Source organism: Callospermophilus lateralis, chromosome 3, assembly GCF_048772815.1.
Source record: "Callospermophilus lateralis isolate mCalLat2 chromosome 3, mCalLat2.hap1, whole genome shotgun sequence".
NCBI classification, from domain to species: domain Eukaryota; kingdom Metazoa; phylum Chordata; class Mammalia; order Rodentia; family Sciuridae; genus Callospermophilus; species Callospermophilus lateralis.
This window is the reverse complement of record NC_135307.1, coordinates 87759729-87782781: the sequence shown is the minus strand read 5'-3', so window position 1 is coordinate 87782781 and position 23053 is coordinate 87759729. Positions and strand designations below refer to the sequence as shown.

At 35.0% G+C, this 23053-nt stretch overlaps 1 protein-coding gene across 2 annotated transcripts in view; it reads left to right on the top strand.

The window, feature by feature from the left end:
- The window catches only part of Ino80 (INO80 complex ATPase subunit), a 133231-nt gene that overhangs the window by 28546 nt on the left and 81632 nt on the right, over positions 1–23053 (top strand). The window contains exons 2-14 of one of the 2 annotated variants that reach the window (XM_076850577.1): positions 564–749; positions 1001–1170; positions 1267–1334; positions 3751–3912; positions 6154–6268; positions 7776–7990; positions 14673–14726; positions 15529–15732; positions 18438–18633; positions 19711–19778; positions 20630–20839; positions 21308–21388; positions 22266–22361. In XM_076850577.1, the coding sequence (XP_076706692.1) occupies positions 607–749; positions 1001–1170; positions 1267–1334; positions 3751–3912; positions 6154–6268; positions 7776–7990; positions 14673–14726; positions 15529–15732; positions 18438–18633; positions 19711–19778; positions 20630–20839; positions 21308–21388; positions 22266–22361 (1782 nt within the window). In that variant the 5' untranslated portion in view covers positions 564–606. Of the gene's footprint in view, positions 1–563; positions 750–1000; positions 1171–1266; positions 1335–3750; positions 3913–6147; positions 6269–7775; positions 7991–14672; positions 14727–15528; positions 15733–18437; positions 18634–19710; positions 19779–20629; positions 20840–21307; positions 21389–22265; positions 22362–23053 lie in introns of both variants that reach the window. The other variant, XM_076850576.1, reaches the window with a different exon arrangement.

The following is a 23053-nucleotide window of genomic DNA, read 5'->3' as shown; positions in this document are numbered from 1 at the left end:
TTGTGACATTTTTACAAGAGATTGTAAAAAACTCTGTCAATATATCTATTCCGCTGTAAATAGAATACCTCTCACATGTGTTATTAATGCAAAATGAAGAAGGAACAACTACTTCTAAGGTGATGCTGAGAAGTACTCCTATAGTTCTCTCCTGTGAAGTGCATAGCAGTGAACTTGTTGAATAGATTCGGGTAGTTGTTTACTCATAGTTATTATGAGTCGTCGTTAATTGTAGGAGAAAAGGGTACTTTTTCAAAAATGTGTAATACGAATTTTCATTGTAACATATGACAATGTTACTATATTTTGGTATTCATCCTATGCTTTTAATTCTGCCTTAGCTAAATTAACAGGCATTTTCTAAGGAGTTTTATCATGATCCTTCTACATTGTTTAATGTTTTTTTAAATATTTTTAAATTTTTGATGGACCTTTATTTTATGCTATCTTCTCAGTGTCTTGTTCTAGATGGTCTGACTTGTCTTCAATTTGTGAGAGAGTAGGCAAGAGAAAGAAAATGAATAGTCTTTTTTGTTTTTTTACTACTTACCTCTGTTCCTCAGCTGTGTAGTTGGAGGCCCTTGTGCATGAAGACAGATTTGTTCTATGGCCTCAGAGTTGGGTGCCGGGGACGATGGCGGCTGCAGTGAGCTGGCAAAGCCCCTCTATCTTCAGTATCTGGAGAGGGCCCTCCGGTTGGACCATTTCCTGCGACAAACATCAGCCATCTTCAACAGGAATATTTCTAGGTATGTTATTTCATCTTTGTAGTATTATAATGTACTGCATTTCTGATTCCTTTTATCCCTGTAGACTTTAGGGTTAAAGTATTTTAGGATTTTTATTATATTTGATGTTTTCTTTTTTCTTCTTTTAAGTAAAATACAGTCAGCCTTTTCTAAGAATCAATTTCTTCTATAAAATATCCAGTTTTACTAATTTTAAAGTATAATGTTTTGCTGGAAGAACTGTGACTATTGACTTGCTATTCAATTTCTAGTGATGATAGTGAAGATGGACTGGATGACAACAATCCTTTATTGCCCCAGTCTGGGGATCCCTTAATACAAGTAAAGGAAGAACCTCCAAATTCATTGCTTGGTGAAACTTCTGGAGCAAGCAGTTCTGGAATGTTAAACCCGTACTCGCTGAATGGAGTTCTGCAGTCAGGTCTGTGTGGCTTGAGATCCCTCTTTGGTCTAGCAGTTCTCTTGGTGTAGTCATTCTTTCATTTTTATTTCATTTTATTTTTGTTTCTTTATACAGAATCAAAATCTGACAAGGGGAATTTGTATAACTTCTCTAAGTTGAAGAAAAGCAGAAAGTGGCTAAAGGTAAGAAATAAGGCAGAATGTTTACAATTCAAATAATCTGCTGATATTGCTAATAGAGGGCAGGTTGTTAACTCATTCTGATAGATTGACAGATTGTTTTTATTTTCTCGTGCTGGTCCTGGGGATGCACATTCTAGGCAAGTGCCTTACTACTTAGCTATACCCCTAGGGGCCTAGGGGTTCTTGGTTGTGGTATTTTGAAGAAGGTTCAGTGACATCATGTTAGCAAACATTGGTAAAGCACAATGGAGAAAGGAATATAGTAATCAAATTAGATAAAATCTTTGCCCTTGTTGGCTCATGTCATCAGGAATATCAATTTTCTATCAGTCCATGAGTAGTTAAATAAATGCAATAAATGTTGATTAGTGCATTCATGTGCCAGGAACCATTGAACATGGACTGGTTTCTTGCCCTGTGGAGCTTATTTTCTAAATGAGGAGGTAGGGAGTAAGCCTGTAAACAAGTAAACTTTCAAACAAGAAAACTTTCAAGCAAGTCAACTAGGAAGTCACAGCATTTCAACTGACTTGTGAATGACCAGAGAGAATCATGTGAGGGTCTAATTGTAAGAGCATTTCAAATAGAAGAAACAACTGTGGGATTCATGAGTTAAAAAAGCACCTTAGGGGGCTGGGGCTTTGGCTCAGCAGTGGAGCACTTGCCCAGCATGTGTGAAGTGCTGGGTTCAATCCTCAGCACCACATAAAAAATAAATAAATTAATTAAAAAACCAAAAGTATTGTCAATTGCAACTGAAAAAATATTGGAAAAAAAAAACAAAAAACAACAACACCTTAGTGCTGTGTGCAGTGGCACACACCTATAATCCCAGTGACTTGGGAGGCTGAGGAAGGAAGATTGCAAGTTCTAGATCAAATTCAGCAACTTAACAATACCCTGTCTCAAAATTAAAAATAAAAGGGTCTATAGGTGGGGCAGGGGCTACAGGTGGAGCTCAGTGGTTATGTGCCCCTAGTTTTAATCCCCAGTACCAAAAAGAAAAGAATCAACTTGGTATGTCTGGGGGAAAAGGAAGTCCAGTGTGGCCAGTCTGTGGAGCTTGGTGAATGGAGGGCAGAGGTAGAAGATGAGATTGGAGGCTGTGATCACACAGGGCCTCATACATCCACTTAAGAATTTGTATTTTATTCTAATAATAATCTTAAGCCATTGGAGTTTTAACAAGCAGCACCAGTGGTATAATATCATTTACATTCTTACAAGGTTACTATTAATGGCCAGACTTGAATTTAGGATAGTATTTCGTCTTAAAACTATTTGGGGCTAGAATTGTAGCTCAGTGATGGCGCTACTTGTCTAGCATTTGTGAAACAACTACGTTCTATCCTTAGCACCACATAAAAATACATAAATAAAGGTATTGTATCAGGCTACAACTAAAACAAATTAAAAAAAATAAAGACTAATTGTTCTTACCTTAGTATGCACAAGGTCATCAGTTCAATCCCAAGCGCCAAAATAAATAAATAAAATAAAACTAATTATTTCACTATTTCATTCTTTTCCTGTGAAAAGCTAAAAGAAGTGTGAATTCTTTACTGTTACCTTGTGCACTTTAAAAGGCTCATGTGTAAAAGGTCTGATTTACTCAATGTCAGTAAGGCTTTATGCATAAATCTTTATATGTAGCCATGACATTTTTAAAAATTTAGATACACTTCACTTGCCATAAAATTTAACCTTTTAAAACATACAGTTTAGTAGTTTTTCGTGTGTTCATGATGTTGTTCTCAGATATAACCACTGTCTAATTTGAGAACATTTCATTACTTCATAAAGAAGCTGTGTAGTCATTAATAGCCACTCCCTACACTCTAGTTCCCCTAGTCCCTGCCAGCCACTAATCTGCTTTCTGTCTCTTTTGATTTGTCAGTTTTGGAAATTTAACATAAATTGAATCATCATTTGTGGTCCTAGCTTCTTTCAATTAGCATAATTTTTTAAGCTTCTTTATTTTTGTGACACATATTAGTACTTTTTTTTTATAGCTGAGTAATATTTCATTGTCTGGATATTCCACATTTTGTTTATCCATTCATCAATTAATGGCTATTTGTTTTTTTTCCCTTTTTTTGTTATTGTGGCTTACTTTTTCTTATTCCTCTATATTCCATAGGTAGATTTTGTTTTGGTTTTGTTTGCCTTGGAATTCAAAATTTAGATTGAGAATCTTATGTATAGTGTACTCAGTGAAGTATAACCTTCCTATTAGGTTTAGTAGTATCCTTTTTTGTTTTTCAGTTGAATTGGTAAATGGAATATAAAGGAAACTGAAATGACTGTTCTCCAGCTGTTTTTGTCATTGTTTTAGGATCTGGGGAAAAAATTCTTGGATTATAAATTGAATAACAACATAGCGAAAATTATATTTTCTTTTTTTGCCATTTTCCAGAACATTCTTTTAAGTGATGAATCCAGTGAAGCAGATTCTCAGAGTGAAGACAATGATGATGATGAAGAAGAACTCAATCTCAGCAGAGAAGAACTTCACAACATGCTTCGACTACACAAATATAAGAAACTTCACCAAAATAAGTATAGCAAAGACAAGGAGGTGAGGGTTTCAAGAGAAAACTCAGACCTTCATGCTGGGTGTTTACTCTCTCTGGTTTGTAGTCATTAATGAGATATATATTTAAACTTTATATTTAGGTGGTGGTGGTTGTGAACAGCTTATTGAGACATAATCCATACACCCAAAATTCAGCTTTTAAATACTTGCTAATCAATAGTTTTTGGTATATTTATAGCATTATGTTAGAATCATCACTAATTGTAAAATATTTTCATCACTCTAGAAAGAAAACTCATATTCCTGAGCTGTTGCCATTCATTTTCTTCTTTTTCTTTAGTGTCAGGCAACTACCAGGCAACTTCCAGTCTATCTTATTTGTTTGGGGGGCTGTGCTAGATGTCAAATCAAGGGACTTAAGAATGTACCTTTTTTTTCTGTAAATATTCCCATTCTCAACATTTCTTACAAATGGATTTATATAGCGGTGTCTTTTGTGTGTGCAGCTTCTCTCAATATAATTTTTTCAAAATCCATCCCTTTTATAGCCTATATTGTGCTACATTCCTTTTTATTGTCAAATGTTCTGTTGCATATATACCATATTTATCTGTTCTTCAGTTGATCAACTGATTGGCTTATTTCTACTTCTTGCTACTTATGAATAGTACTGCTGTGAAAAATTGTGTGTAAGTATTAGTGTGGATATATGTTTTCAATTCTCTTAGGTGTGATCTTAGCAGAGGAATTGCAGGGTCACATGGTAAATATGTTTATTTAACCTTTTGAGTATCTGCCAGAATGTTTACATGCAACTGCTCTTTAAAAAGTGTTCTGTCTTGAAAAACTCCTTTTTTTTTACCTACTAACATTAAAATGATGATAGTTTTAAGTGATAACTATTTGACACTCTTACTAAAGTGTTTTGATTTTTGCCAGAAGTATAATTCATTGTCGTATGAAAAATAGCATATTTGGAAACCTAAATAATTTTCCAGCAATTTCTTATAGTCCAAAGTTAGTTCAGAAAGCTTTGAATATAATATGCTGAAACTTTTAATCTGGTAGAAGTGATAAGGAGAATTCCTGACAAATTTAATTCAAATTGTTTTTTTTTTTTTTCTTATTATAGTCTAGTGGTAAGGCATGTAACTTCAAATTTGCTCACTTTAAAAATTGAGGTACAGCGGCGGCGGGTGGGGGTTCTGGCTCAGTGGAAAGGTACTTACCTAGCACGTGCGAGGCCCTGGGTTCAATCCTCAGCACCACATATAAATAAATAAATTAAATAAAGATATTGTGTCCAACTAAAATAAATATTTAAAAAAAAAATTGAGGTACAGGGCTGGGGTTGTGGCTCAGAAGCAGAGCGCTTGCCTACCACGCGTGAGGTACTGGGTTCAATTTTCAGCACCAAATAAAAAATAAAATAAAGATATTGCGTCTACCTATAACTAAAAAATAAGTATTTTTTAAAAAATTGGTACAGAATACCTGTAGAAAAGAACACAAACTAAGCATACAGCTTGATGAGGACTCATTTAATTTTGACCTTTGAGAATCTTGTAAGAGTTCTTCATATTACACTTCCGTCCTAGTTTTAGTCCTTGGACAATACTTTGTCTATAATCCAGGTAAAAATGTCAATAGTGGACTACCTGATTTTAATTAATTTTCATATTTATACATTAGCAATAAATAAGACAGAATTAATGTGAGATTTGGCGGTCAGTTTAAGTGAAATTTTGAAATGATTCCTGGATGGAAACAATTAGATTATTCATGTTAGAATTCTGGTAATACAGGAACTATCCATAATAATGGTAGACTCTCTTAATGGGAGACAAATAGAGAAGACTTGAAAGATTGAAGAATTTGGTTGACTGGTAAAGGTCAGACTGGCAAGCATCAGGAACCTGGGACCTATTATTGGTAAGAGAAATATTTCCAAGGGGAGATCTTTCTGTCAGGAGTTAATTTCATCTCAAGTATATCAGGAGCAAATAAATTTTCTGGTATAAATTCAGAAGCCTCAAGGTTTTTTCCTAAATGTTTTTTTTTCCCCCAGCATTCTGTATTATGCATAGTAGTTAAAGCTATTTTGCTTTGAAGTTAAGGAAATTCCCTTTGATGTAATAAATTCTTACTGATCTCTGTAGGAAGAATATTTTATTTAGGAGCTATGATTTCCTATGGTTCAGCTTTCTTTCACAGAGATGATTTTAAGGCTGGTCTGTACAACATAGGCAGGCCTATTACACACTTTGCATTTTTCAGTTGCAGCAGTACCAGTACTATAGTGCAGGCCTGCTTTCTACATATGACCCTTTTTATGAGCAACAACGACACTTACTTGGACCCAAAAAAAAGAAATTCAAGGAGGACAAAAAGCTTAAAGGTGAGCATGTTGATCTGCCTTCCACATATACTCATCCTTAATTTTCAGAATTATGTGTGGCTGGCTGGACACTGTGGTGCATACATATAATCCCAGCTCCTTGAGAGGCTGAGGCAGGTGGATTGCAAGTTCAAGGCCAGCTTGGGCATCTTAATGAAACCCTGTCTCAAAAAAAAGAAAAAAGAAAAAAAAAAAAACGGTGAGGGGTGATGGGGCACTGTGTGTATAGCTTTGTGGTTCAACACCCCTGGGTTTAATCCATAGTACAAGAAAAGAATGAATTATGGGTGTCCTGCTAAAACATAAGCATAATGTATATACAGTAGAAATTTGCTTTACCTGAAAAACTCTAGACTCCTTTCTGTTCGGAAGTATTAACCTTATTTCATATTTGGTTTATGGTCTTTTTGAGAGTTGGAAAAACATAACTAGAGATTCCTGGTCAAAGATTTTCAGCAAATTAATGTATTTGTTGTTTTCTCTATGCACTCTGGCAATGTTGAAAGTGATTTGGGGGCCGGGGTTGTGGCTCAGTGGTAGGGCACTTGCCTAGCATGCATGAGGCACTGGGTTCGTTCCCCAGCACCACATAAAAATAAATAAAATAAAGATATTGTGTACATCCAAAAAAAAACTTAAAAAAAAAAAAAAGGAAAGAAAGTGATCTGGGATGGGAAAAAGTTGCTTATGCATCATTAGGTATGATGAGTAACCTGAAATATATGGAGTAAGTTATAATTGTTGTTGGCTGAGGTGATTTAAAATAGATCAGATCCTGATGATCTCCTGTAGTGTTTGCAGTTTTATATCTTTCCTCTCTTGTTGAGCTCTAAGCAGCTGGAAACCAGGAAGGAAACAGGAAGGGAAAGTCTTAAACTATCTGTGGAAGGCAAATTTTATTCCCTTGAAGGTATGAGTTGAAGTCAAAAAATGTCTTTTTAGGTTTCCTCCCTTCTTATCTCCCACATCCTCCTTTTATATCTGTTTTCTCATTTTCTATTCACTCGCCCCACTAGCTTTTTGTACAGATTTTAGTGACATATAACTTAATGCATTTAGGGTCATATCACTTAATGTTCCTCTTCTTTAGCTTACATGACCACCAAATACAAATTGGTTTCCTTTTTTATTTAATAACTCCCTTATTAAATACAGTGTTAATAGTGGACTACCTGATTCACTTATATGGCCACCAAACACAAATAGGTTTCTTCCTTGAGCCTGATGATATTTGTAAGCCTTTTCTAGTGTTGAGTTCAAAAAGAAATTTGGTTCTAGGGCTTTATTATGTATTTCTGTTTCATGGAAACAGGTGGAGTATCCAGTATTCTTTTCCAAGTTAGTGAGATTTTTCTCTTGGAATATTTATTGGCCTGCATAGATAAAGGGAGCAATGTTGCCAGCTTCAGGTAGAATGAGGAAAGCACCGAGAGTTTTCTTGTAGTGATGAGGTTTCTGTATGGAATGGAAGAAATACAACTTCATAAACATCTGTTTTCCTTTGTAGCCAAGTTGAAAAAAGTAAAGAAAAAAAGACGAAGAGATGAAGAGCTTTCCTCTGAAGAATCCCCTCGTCGCCACCACCACCAGACCAAAGTATTCGCCAAATTTTCTCATGATGCGCCTCCCCCTGGCACTAAGAAGAAGCACTTATCCATTGAGCAGCTTAATGCTCGACGCAGGAAAGTGTGGCTCAGCATTGTGAAAAAGGAATTACCAAAGGTAAATGAATTACCAAAGCTTTTCTTCCCACCCTCTAAGAAGCATTTGTGAGAGCTAGATCCTTTCAGAAAAGGAAGTAAAAATAATGAAGGTAATCTGTTGAAATTAAGAGAATAGGAATAGTATTGTCTTTAGTTAACTTTTCCCAGAATTTGCTCAGAATTCACAAGACAGTTTCATCATATTCCTTGGTTAAAAGAAAAAAAAAAAAAATGGAGGAGTGTAAAACTTTCATGACTTGCACATACAGAAATTGTGTGTGTGTGTGTTTTCCCGTTAAAAAAATTACAGCATAAAACAAAATGCCAGAGGGGAAACCTCTTTGGTGGACGAATAGCTAGCTTTTTTTTTTTCTTTTTTTAAATGTAGATGAATGTAATATCTTTATTTACTTATTTTTTTAATGTGGTGCTGAGAATCGAACCCAGTGCTTCACATGTATAGGCAAATGCTCCTAGCTTTTTTTTTTTTTTTTTTTTTTGTGCTGAGGATTTAGTCCAGGGCGTTTTACTATTGAGATGCATACCTAGCCAGTTTTGTTTTTTATTTTGAGACAGGGACTCAAGTTGCTGAGGCTGGCCTTGAACTTAGAACCCTCCTTGTAAGCCTCCTGAACTGCTAGGTTTACAGTTATATACCACCATTCCTAGTGCTTTCTTTTCTTTTCTGATGCTGGGGATTGGACCTGGGCCTTGTACATGCTAGGCAGGCGCTCTGCCACTGAAATTTGTGCCCAGCTCAGCTTTTTTTTTTTTTAAGTATTTATTTATTTGTTTAGTTTTAGGTGGACACAATATCTCTATTTTAAATTTATGTGGTGCTGAGGATCGAACCCAGTGCCTTATGCATGCTAGGCGAGCACTCTACCACTGGGTCATAACTCCAGAACCCCCCAGCTCAGTTTTTTTATTTTATTTTGAGACAGGATCGCACTAGTTTGCCCAGGTTCACCTCAAATTTATCTTGCCCCTGCCTCAGTCTCCTGAGTAACCGTGATTATAGGCATGTGCCACAGCACTTGGCAAGAAAACAGTTTTCTTAAAAATAGCAATAGATACTTGACAACAAATGGATAGGTGTTAATAGAGAAAATTAAGTAAAAAGGAGATGTTTCTTAGAGAATCCATACACACTTAGATAACATTTTATTTTGATATTATTTCAAAGTAAAAAGTAGTAAGGAATAGTTCACCACTCAGATTTACAACTTGTTTGCTTTTTACCCTTTATGTAAATTGAGTATATCCTGATAAGATGAAATATTTCATTATAAGTTGGATATTTTCTAAACAGGATATTTTATGAATTGAGAAAAATTGATACTAAAGTTTATATGGATACAGTCAGTATTCAGGAGTAGCTAGGGAATATTGGAAAAGCCCTGTTAAACATTGAAACATGGTATAAAACCTCTATAATTAAAAAAAGTCTGGTATTGACACATGCATAAGCAAATAGTCTGGTAGAATAAACTAATGAACTTTCTGATTAATGGTTTTGGGATAATTAGATAGCCATTTGGAAATAGATAATATAAGATGTGTATTTCACAAATATGCTATATGCCCCAAAGGGAGTAGAGACCTCAATTTGAAGAAAAAATAAATCCTACAAATGCTGAAAGAGACATGATTGCATTCCTCATGAAATTTACATGAGCAAGAAATAACCAAAATTAGAAAACAACAGACAAAAAATTGGGAGAAATTATTTACATTAAATATCACATTCAGAGGGCTGCTTACTCTGATATATTAAGAAATCTTGTTGGATGTAGTCGTATATGCCTATAATCCTAGCTACTCAGGAAACTGAGGCTGGAGGGTTTAAAGTTGTAGATCATCCTTGGCAGCTTATTGAGACCCTTTCTCAAAAAAACAAATAGAAAATGGCCTAGGGAGGTAACTTAGTGGTAAAGTGCTTCTAGGTTCAATTGCCAGTAATACCAAAAAAAAAAAAAAAACAAAAAACAAAAAAACAAAACACCAACCTCTTGAAAGTCAAAAGACAAAGGACAGACATATTTATTACATTGGTAAAAAATTTGAAAGTGAACACATTCTATTAGGAATGCTGTGGAGAAAGGCATTCTGTTGCATTACATGTGCATAATAATATTTATCACAGCAGTATTTGTAGTTATGAAATAATGGAAACAACCCAAAGGCCCATCCTTGAAAGAATACCTAGGTAAAACTGTGATAGATGCGCACAGTGAAGCACTATGCAACTGTTAAAAAATATCAGACGTCTCTTTGTTCTGATATAGAGTGATTTCTAAGGTACACTGTTAAGTAAGGAAAAAAGCACAATCGTGTATATTACTCTTCATGTAAGAAAAATGAAGATACAAGTAAATACACAAATGGTTGCTCAGTTCTACAAAAAAAAATTCAAGAAGGGTAAACAAAAATTAAGTAATTTTCTTTGCAGACCCGTGAAAGAGATTTTTTTTTTTTTTTTAAAGAGAGAGTGAGAGAGGGAGAGAGAGAGAGAGAATTTTAATATTTTTTTTTTTTAGTTATCGGCGGACACAACATCTTTGCTTTGTATGTGGTGCTGAGGATCGAACCCGGGCCGCACGCATGCCAGGCAAGCGCGCTACCACTTGAGCCACATCCCCAGCCCATGAAAGAGATTTTTATGAAAGGGATTTATGGGAATAGGGCAGCAGGAATGAAGAGGAGTCTTGAAGTCTATCTTTTAGTGTAGGGATGACTTTTAGAAACATTAATATTTCAGACACTCCTCACGCATCCCAAAATAAATAGAACAGATAAAACTTACCAAGATGTGGATAGATATGTATGTAATATTGTATTGCAGCAAGTGAAATACAAACACTAATAAATGAACTTAATTGTGTTTAAAAATGTATATCAATCACATTTTAGGGAGTGGAGAAGAAATGAATTAACCAAAGTAGCAGAAGAAAACAGTGACTGTATATGAGAGGCTAAAGACCAAAAGAAGTCGGCAGAAAGGCTAAAGTTAACATTGTAAATGTGTTTCTCAAAGGGGATGGATTAGCAATTTAAAAATTATGTAGTTGGGTGCAGTGGCACTCGCCAGTAATCCCAGTGGCTCGGAGACTGAGGCAGGAGGATTGCATGTTTAAAGCTAGCCTCAACAATTTTGTGAAGCCCTAAGTAATTTCTTAGTGAGACCCTGCCTTAAAACAGAAAAACTAAAGGGCTGGGGGATATGACACAGTTTGTAAGCATTCCTGGGTTCAGTTCTTGGTACAAAAACAAAACAAAACAACAACAACAACAAAAACTATGAACAACTGAGGTAATTGTATTGTAGATGAGAGCCACTTTCATACTGTGTGATAGTGAAGTTATAAATAAAGATTGGGAAAGCAAAATGAAGCCTGGAGTTGAATTTGAATCAAAGATCTTTCTGTGAACTCATGGTGACATACATACAGAGGATACAGAAATATAGGCGAATGTATTACTTTTCCAAACTGGAAGAAAGTGTCTTAATCAAATATTCAAATAAACATCACTAATACTTTAAATCTTGACATCAGGAATCCCTCGATTTAATGCACTAAAATGAATACATTGTTTCTGTGTTACTTGTACCAAAATACACAACCTGATTTTTATCATAAAAAATAACAGAGAGCTGGGGTTGTGGCTCAGTGGTAGAGTGCACACCTAGCATGCGGGAGGCACTGGGTTCGATCCTCAGCACCACATAAAAGTTAAAAAATATATTGTATCCACCTAAAACTAAAAAATAAATATTAAAAATTATTTCCCGCTTTTAAAACAAAGAAGTTTAAAAACAAAACAAAACAAAGAAACAAAAAACCCCAAACCCCAAATTGGAGGACGTTTTTCATAAATGATTAGTACTTTTCAAAAGTGCCAAGGAGCATGGCACATGCCTGTAATCCTAGTGGCTCAGGAGGCTGAGGCAGGAGGATTGCTAGTTCAAAGCCAGACTCAGCAAAAGCGAAGTGCTAAGCACTCAGTGAGACTTTGTCTCTAAATAAAATACAAAATAGTGTTGGGGATGTGGTTCAGTGGTCTAGTGCCCCTGAGTTCAATCCCTAGTGCAAAAAAAAAAAAAAAAGACTTCAAGGACACAAAAGAAAAGACCTACACAGAGAGAGAAAAGATGAATTGCTATGTGGGATTGTGCATATAATCTTGGAACAATAAGAAGATATGAGTTGAAAAATTCTTAACCTTCCAATAAGATCTGTAGTTCAGGTAAAAATTTCGTAGCCTCCCCAGAGGAGTATGTAGCTCAGTGGTAGAGCCTTTGCATAACATGTGGGAGGCACTAGGTTCAATTCCCCATGTTTTTTACAAGATTATAATAGTAATAATATATCACTGTTAAGTTTCCTTTTCCTAATAATTATTCTGAGGTTATGTATAAGCTGTTAAAATTAGGGAAGCAGGTGGAAGTGTAAGAAAATGTACTATTTTGCAACTGTTTGTAAATCTAAAATTAATTAAAAAATTTAAAACATGGCAAGAATAAATCAAGGATCTGCCAAATATATTTTAAAATTCACACTTAGCAATTGTTTGTCTCATTAGTTTCTGTTATGTACATATGTATCTTTTTTTCTTTTCCCTCAACTATTTTCAGTTTTTTTTTTTCATTCAACTATATATTTTGAGACAGTCTGTTAAACTTATTCCTAATACTTCATTCTGTTTTTTAAGGAAAAGGAATTCTCATACAAAAGCACAATGCAGTTACAAGATTAGGAACTTATAGTGACATAATAATATTATCTGATCCATAGTCCATATTAAAATTTCTTTTTTCTTTTTTTTTAAAGAGAGAGTGAGAAAGAGAGAGAGAGAGAGAGAGAATTTTTTAATATTTATTTTATTTTAGTTATCGGCGGACACAACATCTTTGTTTGTATGTGGTGCTAAGGATCGAACCCGGGCCGCACGCATGCCAGGCGAGCGTGCTACCGCTTGAGCCACACCCCCAGCCCCTCTATATTAAAATTTCATTAGTTGTCTCAATAATTCCTTTATATCCCTTTTTTTCTCTGAATTGAATACAGAATACAATCTAGAACTACATGTTGCATTTAGTTGTTAAATCTCTTGAATCTGAAACAGTTCCTCTGTGTTTTGTGACATTGTTGTTTTTGAAGATGTTATTTTTAAGATATTTTTGAATTTGGATTTGTCTGCTTTTATCAGGTGATTATGTTTGGGTTATCCATTTTGGTAGGATTTTCATAGAAGCCATATGTCCTTGGTATATCAGGTGACACATGATATATCTGCCCCAATATGATAATACTAGCTTTGATTCCTTGGTATGATGGTGCTTCACCACCACAAAAATTATTCTTTTTCCCCCCATAGTATTTCTAGAAATCGTTTATGTCTGAGTATTCTTAATAGGAAAGTTAATGGGAAACCTGGCTTTAGTACCTGATGAAGGAATTTTAGATGATGATGTTCCAATGATAAAGGCTTTTCAGTGGGAATGTTTGAGATTGTTGGCTTAGCTACTAATTCTTAAAGTATTAAGAGGAAGTTTTTGATTAAAGGCTTAAAAGTTCCTGTAAGCAGGCTATCTGATGTAGGGATATTATAAAAATGGCCTCTGGCTGTCTGTAACTTTGAATTCATTGTTTCTTTAGCATCAGAGGAAGTGGCTGAATTGTCAGAGAATCTCTTCTATATTCTTCCATGTTAAATGGACACAAGAAATTGGGTTTCTTTATTGAGGTTTGATTTGTTTTGTTTTTTAAGTTGGAGTGGAGGGCTGGGGATGTGGCTCAAGCGGTAGCGCGCTCGCCTGCCATGCGTGCGGCCCGGGTTCGATTCTCAGCACCACATACAAACAAAGATATTGTGTCCACCAAAAACTAAAAAATAAATATTAAAATATTAAAAAAAAAAAGTTGGAGTGGAAATTGTTTTTCTTTTTGGGGGGGGGGGCGGGTAACCAGGAATTGAACCCAGGAGCACTCAACCACTGAACCATATCCCCAGCACTTTTTGTATTTTATTTAGTGACAAGGTCTCACTAGGTTGCTTAGGACCTTGCTAAGTTGACAAGGCTAACTTTGAATTCATGATCCTCCTGCCTTAGCCTCCTAAGCCACTGTGATTACATGCTTGGCATGGAGTGGAAGATTTTAAAAGCTGGAGACTGGATTCTGGGCTGTCAGTCATCTTATGTTAGGTCTGCCTCGGAGAAAATGAGACTTTGAGAAATAGTGGCAGCAGGTTTGTCCTGGTTGGTGGTGGGACTGTTGAAGGTGGAACTGGAAAGTTAATTTACCTTCCTCATAACTGTCCTAGATCTGGGTATCTGGGTGTACTAACAGCCTTGCAGGTTGGTCCTGGAAAGCAGTGTGCTGTAGTCAGGGTAGATTAAAGTTTGGTTGTAATATATTCTCTTAGTCTACTTCAAGACTTATAACTTAAATTCTTTTCATTTGTATTCATAATATTTAGGCCAACTATGGCACTCGGTTCTTCTTAATGCTACTTTATTAGCTTTGTGTGTGATTCCAAAACAGTACATCTGTATAACTTTTAGAGGTAACGTATATTGCATTTACTTGACATTTTATTTTTCAGTCCTCTAGAAATTAAATAAAAGACACTGTCAGGCTACATAATCTTATTTGAAAAATGAATCCTAAATGAAATATTACTTTTAATTGTTTTAGGCCAACAAGCAGAAAGCTTCAGCTCGTAACCTGTTTCTCACCAATAGCCGAAAGGTAACATTGCAGTTTTGTATTTCCATTTCATGTTTTGCTGGTATAAATATGTTTCTATTCTTTGGATCCATTCTTCCTGCCATTGTCTGTTAGGATCTGTTGATTATAAATCTAATAATACCTAAGAGAGTTTCTAAATATCCTCAGTCTACTTAATAAGTAAAATTATTATTCTTCACATTACTGGTATCTGGGGGTCTTTTTTTCATAAGACCATCAATAGTCTGTTTATTTCCTTGGACAAATTATTGTGCTCCAGCTTCTTTTTCTAAGAAATGATGTTATGAAAATCTTTTCTTAAAGGGAAACAATAGAACTTTTGTCTTGAGGATCAGGTGAGGTAATGCTACTAGTTGTATTTCTGTGGACTAGTCATTCAGGCTTTATGTTTTCTTATCTATAAAATGAAATAATAACAATTTCATGGGTTTGGTTAAATTAATGTATGTTAACTTTAAAATAGTATAAAAAGTAGTGATAGGTATTCACTATTTATATGTGCGATAATGCTTGATAACTTCCCTGATCCTTGTTAGTAATTATACTTTGTTTCATCTTTTAAGGTTGTAGATGTGGATAGATTTCTTATCCTTGATATTACCTCAGAATCTAAGCCTGGGTTATATAGTATTGTACCAGGGACATTAATCAAGTTGGGGAAGAAAGATGTGACCATAGGAGGATTCAGTATTCATACTGAACAGTGTTCATACTGAACACTCCTCCTATGGTCACATACTGTCCAGAGACAACTGTCACTTAGTGTTGGTGTCTCCCATCATGGCAACGTTGTATCTTGTAGCTTGCCCACCAGTGCATGAAGGAGGTACGTCGAGCAGCTTTGCAGGCCCAGAAGAACTGTAAGGAAACTTTGCCTCGTGCTCGCCGCCTCACTAAGGAGATGCTTCTGTACTGGAAGAAATATGAGAAGGTGGAGAAGGAACACCGCAAGCGTGCCGAGAAGGAAGCTCTGGAGCAGCGGAAGTTGGATGAGGAAATGCGGGAGGTAGGACGAAAGCATAAAATTTTGAAGATCATAATTACTTCCACCCTATCAATGCTTTGAACATTGTACATTTAATTAACCAATGAAATTATCAAGGCAAAAATATTTATTTTTGTGGTATCTGGGGGATTGAACCCAGTGGTGCATGCATACCAGGTAAGTGCTCTAACTGCTGAGCTACACTCCCACCTCTAGAAATCTTTTAAAGATCTAATTTTGAGCATAGTGACTTTACTCCACTAAACTAATTTCTGTTTTTATTCTTCACTAAGGCCTTCCCCTGGCCTTTTTCCTCTTTTATTTATGCTATCTTCTTCTATTCTGTAAATCTCATTCCTGTATGTGTCTGGAGGAACAACATCAGCAAAGGAATGAACAAAAGGAAAAGAAAATAGCTTATCGTTTATCTTAACTTGTTTCTGTGTACTGACTGTAGTTTCAGTTTATTGGATTATGGGCCAGATTTAGATCAGAGAGGTGCAATAGACAATTAACTCAGTTTTCTAAGACTTCCTTCTATCTCACAGTAGCTTGGTTTGCAAAAAACCATCTAGGTTTGTGAGACTCACATTCTCTTGACTTATTGGTAGATAACTGATGGTAGTTTCAGTCACAGTTATATTGATTTGTATGTTTCTTCTCGGAATTTTTGAAATAAACTTTTTGATGTATCTTTATTGTTCCCTTAATACTTTGTTCAATTAAACCAAGTAATAGGGCTGGGATTCGCTCGCCTGGCATGCGCGAGGCCCTTGGTTCGATCCTCAATACCACACAAAAATAAACAAACAAAATAAACGTATTTTGTTCAACTAAAAAATAAATAAATAAAATAAGTTTTTTAAAAATAACAAGTAATAGTTAACTTTAAGGTGAAAAGGAGATCTTGTGTTTTAAAAATTTCTTTTAGTGTTGAAAGATTTTCTTGATGACACTTTGGCTTTTAAAATTTTCTTTTGATTTGAATTTGGCTCAAGTACAATAATGTCTTAAAGAGAAAAGGGGGACCTGGGGTTGTGGCTCAGTGGTAGAGTGCCCATCTAACATGCAGGAGGCACTGGGTTCAATCCTCAGCACCATATAAATGTAAAATAAAGATATTGTGTCCACCTAAAACTTAAGAATGAATATTAAAAAAAAAAGAGAGAGAGAGAGAAAGAGAAAAGGGTCAATTTTATATAGAGTACTTCTTTGTAAAGTACTACTTTAGAACTTCAGACTTTACTTTGCAGTATGCCTTATTTTATGTTTTCCTTTTGGGGAGGTGTATTAAGAACAAATCAAGTATACTTCATTTGAATTTTGTTATAAAATATTCAAAATTATGAATTTGGTTTCATAATTATAGTATTTACTATATTCCATATAATTCAGGATTGTTTTGATTATTTACTCATTGTTTATCTTAAGGATGATTTTATTTATTGACACAATGATTTTTTTTTTTTACCTATTTTTTTTTTTTTCTTTTAATTTTTTTACATTTTCAAGAAAACACTATAGGGCTGGGGTGTAACCCATTTATCAAATGCTGGTTACCTCAATCAAGGCCCTGGGTTCAATAACCAGAACTTCCCCCATCTAAAAAGTATGTGTTTGTGTGTATGTGTGTTCATATTTGTCCACATTCATGTTTTTGTTCTTTGGTGATGGTATATTACTGTGTTACCCAAGCTTGCCTTGAACTCCTAGTCTTAAATTGTCCTCCTTCAGCCTCAGCTTCCTATGTTCTAGGCCTATACCCAATTGCTATTGTGTTAGTTTATATTCATGTTTTGCTTACATTTATCATTATTACAGATGAATTATAGATTGTTTTGGAGAGGGTTTTTTTCCCCTTTGTCCTATTGTTCCCACATACTGACTTTGAGAATAATTTATAGCTTCTACTCACTTATTTTGCCTTTTAGTTATTATTATTATTATTATTTTTTGTACTAGGGATTGAACCCAGGGGCACTTAAGTACTGAGCTACATCCCCTAAATATTTTTAGGGCCAGGGTATCACTGAGTTGCTTAGGATCTTGCTAAGTTGCTGAAGCTGACTTTGAACTCGGGATCCTCCTCCTACCATGCCTGGCTAGAAAAGTGTTTTTAACACATTTTTTAATATAATAAAGCTATACACATTAACACCCGGATTATAACATCTGTTTAAATTCAGTTGATGTCCTAGTGCCATTATCAAAAAGTAATGTAGCAAAGACATAAACATTTTATACAAAAATCTGTGAGACAAAAGCTTTCATGTTGTAAAGAGAGGAAAATACCAGTTATTATTAAACTATAAATGAAAATTATTCCTTCTTGCATTTATTACCAGTGACTTGGCTAAATAGAATTGTTCACTGGTGGTTTTACCTTCTTAATGTTAAAAGGGTAACTTTTTAACACCAGCTAGTAGCTCACACTTGCAATCCCACCACTTTGGGAGACTAAGGAAGAGGATCACTAATTCAAAGCCAGCCTCAGTAATTTACCAAGGCCCTAAGTAACTTAATGAGACCCTGTCTCAAAATAAAATATTAAAAGTGTGGGGGATGTGGCTCAGTGGTTAAGCACTCCTGGGTTCAATTCCTGGTACCAAAAAATAAAGTCAAAGGGCTTGTTAAGTAATTTTTGCAAAGTGTATGAAATTTTGACAAATTCTGTTGACTACCAATGATTTTGCTCTATTTTTACTTTTAACTTTCCCCTGGTTTAGGCTAAGAGACAGCAGCGAAAACTCAACTTCTTAATCACCCAGACAGAGTTGTATGCCCATTTCATGAGTCGCAAGCGAGATATGGGTCATGATGGGATCCAGGAAGAAATCTTACGGAAACTGGAAGACACTTCTACCCAGAGACAAATTGACATTGGTGGAGGCGTTGTCGTTAACATCACACAGGAAGATTATGGTGAGTACTGAGCCAGAAGCTAGACAAAGCAGGTTCTCTCCATTTTTCATATCTAAGGTTATTAATTCTTGTAAGCTTTGTTTTGATTCATAGGTAATATTGGTTAGCAAAGGGGAATTGATTGTATTAGAGAAGAGAGGGTGTTTCTAGAGAAGATGCCTATAAAATGACTGATAAAAGAATTTGCAAAGGAAAGGATGTGGTTATGAGATCTTGCAAGTTTTGGAATATATTATATTTTGTGATTTGTTATTAGAAATTTAGTAAACTTTTGTAGCAGAGAAATTCACCTTTTACATAACAAGATCCTTGGTGATAAAAGCATGAGAAAGAGACTAGTCAATTTTGGTATATTTGTGACCACAAGGGGAAGGAGAAATTGGAATGAAGTTTGAGAAGAATTTGACAGACAGTAGTGATCAAGATTATGTAGTCCTAGACATAAATAAGAATGGGAGTGTTTTAGAGTATATTGAGTGTTTTAGAGTATATATATTATACACACCTTTGTTTCATCTGTTCAAATAATTATACCTAGAATAAATATATTATGATTTTGAAATATCATTTTTTTCCCCTTGTTCTGGCTATTGGTATTAGATTTTTTTTGGTAGTTGTCTTTGTTTTGGTAATGGGATTGAACATAGAGGGTGCTTTACCATTGAGGCACATCACCAATCCTTTTAGATTTTTATTTTGAGATTCTTGCTGAGTTGCTGAGGCTGCCTTGATCTTGTGATCCTCCTGCTTCAGTTTCCCAAGTCACTGTGATTAAAGGCATGTGTCATCGTGCCCAATGTGGTATCATATTGTAGAAGAAACCCCAGTACTGAGAGACAGTGGATCTCTATGCCCAGTGGTTTTTAATGAGCTGGCTTTGGCTATGGAAGACCAAGGCAGCCCTCTGCCTCTGTTATGTTTCTAACTCTATACTCTGTCAAAGAATTTAGCCTTTCTTCTCCTCCATCCTTTGTGATCCTAGGGATTAGTAGAATGGGGAAATCGGGGATCTGTATGTTGGCCTGAATTGTCTTTGAAGGAGATGTGGTGTGATAATCTACAGGTTTTCCTTTTCAGATAGTAACCATTTTAAAGCCCAAGCCCTGAAGAATGCTGAAAATGCTTACCATATACACCAAGCTCGGGTGAGTCTTAAAAATGAAAAGGTGTGGTATAATTGGTCCTGGAAATAAAGTATAACCTTTAACTTTGGTGTTTGCCCTTTATTCTTATCATATTTTCAATTAAAAGCATTAGCCAACATGTCTTTGTATATATAGGGTGGTAATTTTAAGTCTCTTTACTTCAGAATAGTGGAACTACTTTAGGAAAAACAGAATAATGAATGTTCACTTTTCTAAGCATTAAGAGTATATTGACAGAAGTCAAAAAGTTTGCTTCCCCCCACCTTCCTTGAGTAATCATGGTTAGTATATGAAATGTATCATGGTTGTTTTAGTTAAAAATCACAGTGTTGGCTTACTGAAAGAGTAATATGCCTTAAGGAAAATGCTAGCTATTGTTCACTTTAGTAATTACTTGCTCTCTGTTATTACCTTATATGGAGATATTTAATAAAATCAGAAAAAGTACAGTTAAGTTAAATTAAGAAAATGTAGTTAAATATATTGTGTAGGAAACTCTTCATTACTTTGACAGGGTCCAGATCAAGGATCAATATAAATGCCTTCACCTACCACCTCCAATCAGTCAAACAAATTTTATATTGAATCTTTAATAAATTTCTTGATGTAACAAGTAATATTGTAATGTGGTTTAGTGTATGTCTATTGAAAACATATTAAAAATATTCTTAATATAATTGTATGTTAGATAATATCAGTAATATGCTTATAGTATATTATGAATAATGTGATAGAATATCAAATTATAATATTAGAAATTTTGTTTCAATTTTTTCTTAGTACAGTAGATATCTTGTTTTGAATTTTATTTGCGTTTAATATTTTTTTCTACTATTATTCTTTATTTCTAGACGAGGTCATTTGACGAAGATGCAAAAGAAAGCCGAGCAGCTGCCCTACGAGCAGCAAACAAGTCTGGCACTGGGTTTGGGGAGAGTTACAGCTTGGCAAACCCATCTATCCGGGCTGGTGAAGATATTCCACAGCCCACAATTTTTAATGGGAAATTGAAAGGTTACCAACTGAAAGGCATGAATTGGTTGGCCAATCTGTATGAACAGGTGAATTTTAGAACTATGTCATTCCCATTCTTTTTTGTTCATTGTCTGTTTTTCTTTTGGTTATGTAATTGTGAAACAAATACATGGTTAGATTTTAACTCTTTTCAAAAACTTTCTGTTGACAAGAAAGCATTTTCTATGTTTATAACCTGGAGAGTCTTCTGAAGAATGTTTATATCATGCATGTAGTTTTGTCTTTTGTGGTCTCGATAAACCTGATTGTTTGCCTTTGAGTCTGGGTTAGATGAACTAAGGAACTGGCCATGGCCTATTGGTCTCATATATCAGTGCTGTAGGTTTGGCAGAATACATCATTATAGACTTTGGTGATAGTACCAAGGCTGTGTATCTGCACTCACTTTTGTTTGATTAAGTCTGATAGTTGTTTTGGGCAGTAGATGGAATTCTGTGTGAAGAAAGGTACGAGGTGTTGATCATGTATTTCTCCCCTCTCTTTCCCCTATCCAGGGTATTAATGGTATTCTTGCTGATGAAATGGGCCTTGGTAAAACAGTACAGAGCATTGCCCTCCTGGCCCATCTGGCTGAGGTGAGTAGATGCAGCCTCTCAGTCTTTTGCTCTCCAAAACTGAGGGTCATTTTTATATTGAGAAAGTTACTGTAGGCACTGTAGGCTCTGTAGCATAACAAGAGAATATGACTTGATCTTTGTCCTGAAGCTCTTTACAGAACAGAATGGTTCTGTGTAACATTTTGATTTTCAAGGGGAGCCAGGACAGTATTGAACATGTGTGGTTTGAATCACTGACTCTCACCAACCCCCTTATTGAGAGCTACCAGTGTAATAGCCAGTAAGTATACTTGGATTATTAGATCAGAAGTTGTGTTCATGTCAAGGTTGTACCCTTCCTGCAGAGTACACTTGAGCAGTCCATTTAACCTTCTGAAGCTGATTTCACTTTAATTCTGTGAGACTTAGTTTCCTTTTCTATAAAATAGGGATATCATACTTTACAGGAATTTTGCAAGAATTAAATCAGAAAACATGAATAAAAATACAAATTTAAGAAAAGGAAGAAGTTCTATATTCATTAAATAATTGAAAAATTGTTATGATTATCTAGTATAAGAGAAAATAATACATTCAAGTTAGTATGTCACAAATGATTATATAATTATAACACGCCAATAAAAAAATGTGGAAAAAGATACATAAGAAGTCAGAAGATGGCATAGTTGTTTGTTTTTTAAATTCTCATAGTGTGTCCTTGTCAATTTTACTATATTAACATAGGCCATTATTATTAAATGTACAGATTTGGCAATTTGGTAAATAGACAACTATTTCTCATGTTCTAATGTGTCACCTATTCTTAAACCCCTCTTGTCATTACTTAATTATAATTTTTAATTACATTTTTTTTTTAGTTTTCCTTCAGTTGCCTTACCCAGTTTTTCTGTTGCAGAGAGAGAACATTTGGGGACCTTTCTTAATAATTTCACCTGCTTCTACACTTAACAATTGGCACCAGGAGTTTACTAGATTTGTTCCTAAATTTAAGGTAAAATCAATCTAACAAAAAACTTATTGCTCTTTAAGGTAAACTTTCTGACTCTTCTTTTGTTTCTTTGCTAATATAATTACTCTCCTTTAAAATTTCTTATATTTATTATATGTTTCTGAAATGCCTATGTCCAGTCCCTATAAAAATTACTTATGGGAACAATAAGAGAGTATATTACATCTTTACATTTAATAAGTTAGAAAGCCAAAGTCCTGTTTGAATAAATTGCTGTATTTGTTCCATGAATTGTTGCTCCTGGTCACATTGTCATATTATATCCTTATTTGGTTATGAGTTTGGCAGGTCTTATCAAGATACATATCCTAGATGGACATGGTGTAGCACGCTTATAATCCCAGCAGTTTAGAAGGCTAAGGCAGGAGGGTTGTAAATTCAAAGCCAGCCTCAGCAATTTAGCAAGGCTCTAAGCAACTTAATGAAATCCTGTCTCTTTAAAAAAACTTGAGGTGGAGTGATGGTTTCGTGGTCAAGTACTCTGGGTTCAATCTCCAGTATCAAAAAACAAACAAACAAAAACCATAATTTGTGCATTGCTCCCTCCTTTCTATGCATTTATGAATTGCCTGTTCTTAAACTTTTTTTTTCTTTTCCTTTTCTTTAGACTGGGTATTTCTGTGTTGTCAAGGGTGTTCTCTAACTTCTGGATTCAAGGGATCTTCCTGTCTTAG